We start from the raw sequence: 7388 nt of genomic DNA on the forward strand, positions 1-7388 counted from the left end.
ACTTCAATGTAATAGACGTATTTTCCAGAGGACAAGGTTTCCCTTGTGGTGTGTTTTTGGGGATTGTATTTGGGCTGGAATGCTTTCAGGTTTCTAAAGCAAGCATTTGCAGACACAAACTAAATGCAAGATCTACCCAAGATGACAAACTGCAAAAGCTGTAGTGGATGTTTATTCCTTTACAAAATCAGTCATTAATAGTCTTTAAGTAATCTAGAAGATATTTAGTTGAATTTTACTTTCTAAGCTTCACTTGGATAAAGGAAAAAGGAGGTGAGGGGAATTGCAGGAGGAGGAGGAGCTGATCTGTCTCAAGGTGGAGCTGTATCTTGTATTAAATGACATTGGCAGATTAAAGCTCTCTGGTGGGGAAGGGCTTAAAGGCTGAGTCAAAAGCCAAGAAGTCTCTTTATTTACGCCTACCTCCCAGCCCCTGGCAGTCTGACTAATAACAAACTGAGCTAACAGGAAAGACTAGAAAGAACAGAGAGAACACAGGAGCAGCTTGCATCTAAAAATCTGACAAACCAAGTGATCAAGTCAAGCTCTGCTGAGCATCTTGTTTATTTACTGCATCCAAATGCTTGCAAACAGTTAACTATATGCAGAAAAGTCAGCCTAGCTGTGAAGTATGCTGTGAATTTTAATTGAGGAAAAAGGACAACTGCTTACAGGATGGTCTGATGTGCACGGCTGCCTGGAAGATTTTTTCAATTGAATGCTTTGTACTTTGTCTTCTGAAGAAGGATTTTAACTTTATGGAGCTGTAGCATTACCAGAGCTTGCAGCAAAGTGAAACTCGGAAGAAAGTGTGCATTTTTCCGTGGGAAAATTTACATTGCATTGAAGCAGCTGCTCCAACAGTGCATTGCTGAGTGTTTCAGGGAGTGTTACTGCTGTACAGGTAAGAAAGATTTCAGTTAGTTAATTAGCCTAGCACATGAAAATTTAATTTCTCAGTACAAGTTGAATTTATTTTTCTGCATGACTTTGTATAACTTTTATATTAAACAATGGCAATTTGTACTGTATTCTAAACAGTTTGCCAGGCACGTTTATTCAAACTGCTAACTGTGTAGAATGTGTGTATTAAGGGAACGCTGTTTTCGAATCCCTTGAGGGGAGAGGAATGGGTGTTTGTTTTTATTTCCTGAAGTGCAAGAGTGGTCTTAAATGCATCATCTGACTGTGATTCCCTTCAGAATTTAATAAACAATCCTGAAGGCTTTCAGAAATTACCAGTGATTAACTTGAGGCTTTGAAAATCTTCAACATACATTTTTTAAATAGCTGAATTAAAACAAACAAACAAAGAAACCCTAACAAATGAAACAAGCTATTTCAATACTGCAAAAACACATAAATTATTACTTATCAAGCATGCGATATCTTTGCTGTAAGGTAACTACTTCTGAAACTATTCAACTTTGCCTCATAGAAAAGACAGTGACATTTTTTAGTCTTTTAGAATTCCTACAGAGCTTAGTTACTGTATGCAGTCAGCAGTGACTTAGATGAAAGCAGATGAAATGAAAAAAAACTTGTTACCATGTAGATTTTGCTAAAAAACTTCACCACGTGGAATACAAAAAGGTCAGCTTTGTCAAGAATTTTAAATTAAATTTTATTTTATTCTGCATTCCTTCAGTTAAATGCTAATAATCTATTACTTGAAAGGAGTTTTTATTTTACAATAGTAGCCCACTGAGAACTTCATTACATATTTCTGAGTGTTTAGAAAAAAAGAAAATAAAACCAAGGAAAAGGAATAAAACCTTCCTATTAATTTTTATTGTGTGTATATATGTGTGTGTGAGAGTTCTGGCAGTGCTGCTCACAGAAGTATGACGATGATTAAAATGCGAATGTTTTCCAATTGGTTACAAATGTTGTTACTTTCATCTCTGAGAGGAGGGCTTTCATTTTTATAACCCAGTTTCTCAAAATGCACTACAATGCAACATGCCTTTCAGATTATTATTTTTTTCTTTTGATTTAATTTTGCTCAGGGACTTTATAAGTGCACTTTGAATTTGATGCAGATTGACGTTGGAATTTCTGATGAGAAAAAGTGTACAGAAATAAAGTTAAATTAGTCATACAGTAGGTTTGAAGCTGGCATCTGAGTCAAGAGCTCATATTTTTTAACTTGGGTCACTGGGAAGGGTAGTGATACATGTAAAAAAATAAATCTCTAGCATAATATGATCCTGGAACTATTCTGCATACTTCAAAATAACATCTTGACATGTTGTGTCTTATCCAATACTTCTTGGGAAAACAGGTTTATAGGCATATATATTAAACATAGGCAACTGGAGTTCAGGGAGTGTTATATGAGACAGTAAAATTATTTGTTCTACTGAAACAAAGATAAAAGCTCATTTTAGGGACACTTTTTCTCACACTGTGAATTGCACTTTCAACTTCTAAACTCATGCTTCTACTCCCACTTATCAGGAGCTGCTAATGGAGAAAAACATAATTCACTGTGCACACATTAACTGTTGTTCCTTCTGTGTGTGTGTGTATGTAATATTCATGCCACAGCATTCAAATCCTTGCATATGTAAATCTTTGCAATCTGTTCTAAGGAAAGCCTTGAGAAACGTTGTCTCCAGAAACAAGGTATATGACAATTAAAATATGTTTTGATGAGATGCCAAATCATGTGGCCACACTAAAAGAATGTTCATGCATGTAACTGAATTGATCCTCATAAAAGGTTCTAATCTTTCAGAAATTAACACAGCTAGTTGTGTAGTGGTATTCTGTACTCGCTGTTTCATAGCTTAGTTGGAAAGATCAACTTACCTTTATTAGATGGATTATTTAAGAATCCGGCTTAGATAGATTCCTTGAGAATCTTCACATAAATATCACAGCCCATAAAAGTTATTGATTTATAAATCATCCATTCTATTTTAATATTTTTTAATTTTTTTAAATAGTTTTTAGGATATGTGTAAATATTTAATTAAAGATTATAAACAATGATTTCACTCTACCTCAGATATCAAGAGTTACTATTGTTCTTACGAACTGACAGCCTTGACAAAAAGAAACAGAGGAGCTTTAAATGGAGTGTAGCACAAGTTAATTCAAACCAATAATAAATGATTTATTTAAACATATAAATTTTGCTTGTGAGTCCATAGTTGTATTGGAATGGTTCATTTACCAGGTACAGCAAAGTTCAAGATCAGCTTGAAAGGTGATAATTATGTTACATATCGTATGGATGACAGTGGTGATAATTTTTAATTTTAAAGCATAGTCAGTTCCATATACATTTCAGAACTTCTGTGATAGTTGATGATTATAATAATCAGAAGGAGTCTAATGTTAATCTCAAAACAAATTTTTCCTTGCTTACCTGTTTCGTCTGAAATGTACTGCATTGTCAGTTCTCTCTTCTTATTTCTTTAATCATGTATACAATTTTTTTATGTGTGTATTATATGCAAATGTTACACGACTATATGTTGTGGTACCTCTTCTACTAAATATTTACAAACAACAATATATGCATTAAAATTTAAAAAAAGAAAAATAATTATTTTGTCTACTTCCTTTTCAGTTTGTGGGTACAAGGATTGCAGAGGAAATACCTTTTGATTTCCATATATAATGCAGAACCTAAGGGAAATTCCCTGTATCCTGACTGAATGGGCTTGTGTTCACAATATATTGTTGAACCAAACCAAATCTTATTTCTTCTCATCAGCAGCTGGATAACATTAAGTTAAGCTTAGCAAGGTACTCTTAAAATTTGCAGTGCTATTTGGTGACACAAAGCAATGATCCAAAATACTATATTGGTTTCTATATAAGTTGCTTGGAACAGTAACTTATTAGTGCAGTCCACTGAAAATCGGTACGCTATATAAATGAAGGCAACACACTCCTGATTATCTTCCCTTATGACTGTTTATTGATTCAGTAGATTAAACTGAATATATATTCTTATATTAGAAAATAATTCAATTGTTTTGAGTGGCATAATATTGTTTAAAAGATGGGATAGCTCAATAACAAGCATTAAGAATGTTTTTTTCTCCCTTTTGCCCTAGAAAAAAAACAACAAACAAACAACAGAATACAACCCAAACCCTGTGAAATCATGACTCTATTACTTTTCCTTTTTTTTTTTTTTTTTATTATTAGAATCTGCTGGACAAGATGAAGCTTTGGACTTTTATTCTATATTCAGTTGTGGTTGCATCTGATCCTTTCCAGTCACAGCCCTCTTTTTCTTCAGCCAGAGGATCTTGTCAGAATCTCTGTTCCTGTGAAGAAAAGGATGATACCATTATTATAAACTGTGATGAAAGAGGCATCAAGATGGTTTCAGAAATAAATGTCCCACCATCACGGCCTTTCCATCTTAATTTGTTAAACAATGGCCTGAGTATGTTACACATGAATGAATTTGCTGGCCTTGTTAATGCTATCTCTCTACATCTTGGTTTTAACAATATTGCAGATATTGAGCCTGGGGCTTTCAATGGTCTCAGCCTTCTTAAACAACTTCATATCAATCACAATTCTTTAGAAACACTTAAAGAAGATACGTTTAATGGATTGGAAAATTTGGAGTTTCTTCAAGCAGACAACAATTTCATCACAGTGATTGAAGCAAGTGCCTTCAGCAAGCTCAACAGGCTTAAAGTGCTTATTTTGAATGATAATGCCATTGAGTATCTTCCTCCAAACATATTTCGTTTTGTGCCGTTGACCCATTTAGATCTGCGTGGAAACCAGTTACAGACACTGCCTTATGTTGGCTTTTTGGAACACATTGGTAGAATACTAGACCTTCAGCTGGAAGATAATAAATGGGTCTGTAACTGTGATTTGTTGCAGCTCAAGATATGGCTAGAAAACATGCCTCCTCAGTCAATAATAGGTGATGTTGTATGCAATAGTCCTTCAGTTATTAAAGGCAGCATCTTAAGCCGGTTGAAAAAAGAATCACTTTGTCCTACTCATCCTGTCAACGAACTTGAAGATCCTTCAGGGTCACTACCCCTGGTTGTGACCACCTCTATCAGTGATAGTCACCTATCAACTAAGGTGATTCCTCTTCTGAAAGCTCCTACTAAAGAACCAAGTTTAGTGCTTCACACTTCAAAGCCTACTACGTTTCCAGGAATCTCTTGTCCCGTCCCCTGTCACTGCACCAGCCATATGCTCTCAGGAGTTCTTATGCACTGCCAGGAGCGAAATATTGAAAGTTTGTCTGACTTAGGACCACCTCCTCCAAATCCTAAAAAGCTTATTCTGGCTGGAAACATTATTCAGACATTACTGAAATCAGATCTGGTGGACTATGCCAGCCTGGAAATGCTTCACCTGGGGAATAATCGCATTGAAATCCTTGAGGAAGGTTCCTTTATGAACCTGACTAGACTACAGAAATTATATCTCAATGGCAATCATCTTACCAAGTTAAGTCAGAACCTTTTCCTTGGCCTTCAGCACCTTGAGTACTTGTACCTTGAATATAATGCCATCAAAGAAGTTTTGCCAGGGACATTTAATGTAATGCCAAAACTGAAAGTCCTCTACTTAAATAACAACCTTCTGCAGGCTTTGCCACCTCATATCTTTTCAGGTATTCCCCTCACTAGATTAAATCTGAAAACAAACCAATTTGCTCATTTGCCAGTGAGCAATGTCTTGGATGAACTGGATATGCTGGTACAAATAGAACTTGAAGACAACCCTTGGGACTGTACCTGTGATTCAGTTGGTCTGCAAAAATGGATACAAAAACTGAGTAAGAATACCATGATGGGTGGTATTTTTTGCAAATCTCCGGGGCATCTAGCAAAAAAGGAATTAAAATCCCTGAACAGTGAAGTCTTGTGTCCGGGTTTAATAAACAGCCCTGCCCTACCAACTCATGCCAATTTTGTAGTTTTGACAACTTCTTCTCCTACTGCCAACACTGCAGATACCATCCTACGGTCCCTTACAGATGCTGTCCCACTTTCTGTTCTAATCTTAGGACTGCTCATTGTGTTTATAACTATTGTATTTTGCGCAGCAGGAATAGTTGTTCTTGTTCTTCATCGGCGACGAAGGTGCAAAAAGAAGCAGGTGGATGAGCAAATGAGGGACAGTAGCCCAGTTCACTTGCAGTACAGCATGTACGGGCATAAGACAACACACCACACAACAGAACACCCAGCTGCCACTCTCTATGAGCAACGTATGGTCACCCCCATGGTGCAGGTCTACCGAAGCCCGTCCTTCAGCCCCAAGCACACTGAGCAACAACAGCAGGAGGGAAGTGAGAAGGACGCTAACGATTGCAAGTATCTTCGCCGAAGTCTCCTGGAAAGAGAGAATAGTTCACCACTTACAGGTCCAAATGTCAAATACAAGGCTACAGATCAATCTGCTGAATTTCTGTCTTTTCAGGATGCTAGCTGCTTGTATAGAAACATTCTTGAGAAAGAGAGAGAACTCCAGCAACTAGGGATCACAGAGTACCTAAGAAAAAATATTGTCCAGCTCCAGCCTGACATGGAAGTTCATTATCCTGGAGCACATGAAGAGCTGAAGCTAATGGAGACACTCATGTACTCCAGGCCAAGAAAGGTTTTTCTAGAACAAACTAAAAATGAGTATTTTGAACTCAAGGCTAACTTACATGCTGAGCCTGACTACCTGGAAGTCCTGGAGCAACAAACATGAGGTGATAATATTTTGGGCTGGGGCCGAATTTCTGTAATTTTATTTTAAGTTGGAACCATTGTAAATAAAAGTGCCTTACATGTCAACAGTCAGAACTTAAGCACAGCAGTAATCCTAGCAAAGAAAAACTCAGGGATCACTGTGGGAAGCCATGGGACTGTGTGCAGGCAATATGTCTCACCCCAAATAAAACATGAATTTTGTGTGATTGAAGTGTGGGAGGAAGATTGCTTATTGCAATATTCCTTATAACTTTAAAAAGTTGTGTATGGCATTCCATTCTGTACCCTATCCATGGGAAAATATTCATTATCTTTACTTTTTTTTTTTTTTTTTTTTTTTTTTTTTTTTTTTTTTTTTTTTTTTTTTTTTTTTTTTTTTTTTTTTTTTTTTTTTTTTTTTTTTTTTACTCTGCATTTAATTATATTCCTTAAAAAAATACCCCAACCCCCCCAATACTTGCGTTTGTATTTATATGGTTAGAGTGTATTTGTTAGGTTAGTACATACACTGCATACGTGACCACTGTCTACAACTACACCTGAAATATGCTTATAATAAATATGAAAGGAGCTGAAATGTTTTCATACTAAATGTCAATTAAAAAGAAAAAAAGATAAAATATTTTTGTGTGTGCACCCAGAGCCTGCAAATATTTAAGTATTTTACACAGAACTTCATCA

The 7388-nt window shown here is 36.0% G+C and overlaps 1 protein-coding gene across 1 annotated transcript; it reads left to right on the forward strand.

The window, feature by feature from the left end:
* The first annotated feature begins 365 nt into the window (after positions 1-365).
* On the forward strand, positions 366-7031 carry SLITRK6 (SLIT and NTRK like family member 6). Its single transcript, XM_027880920.1, has 2 exons — positions 366-904; positions 4168-7031. Exon 2 carries the CDS (start codon positions 4183-4185, stop codon positions 6703-6705), a length of 2523 nt encoding a protein of 840 aa, XP_027736721.1. The 5' UTR covers positions 366-904; positions 4168-4182; the 3' UTR covers positions 6706-7031.
* Positions 7032-7388: the final 357 nt, after the last annotated feature.

The sequence above is a fragment of the Empidonax traillii genome, unplaced genomic scaffold (genome assembly GCF_003031625.1).
Source record: "Empidonax traillii isolate 1590-97213 ecotype Southwest subspecies unplaced genomic scaffold, ASM303162v1 scaffold79:size2606397, whole genome shotgun sequence".
NCBI classification, from domain to species: domain Eukaryota; kingdom Metazoa; phylum Chordata; class Aves; order Passeriformes; family Tyrannidae; genus Empidonax; species Empidonax traillii.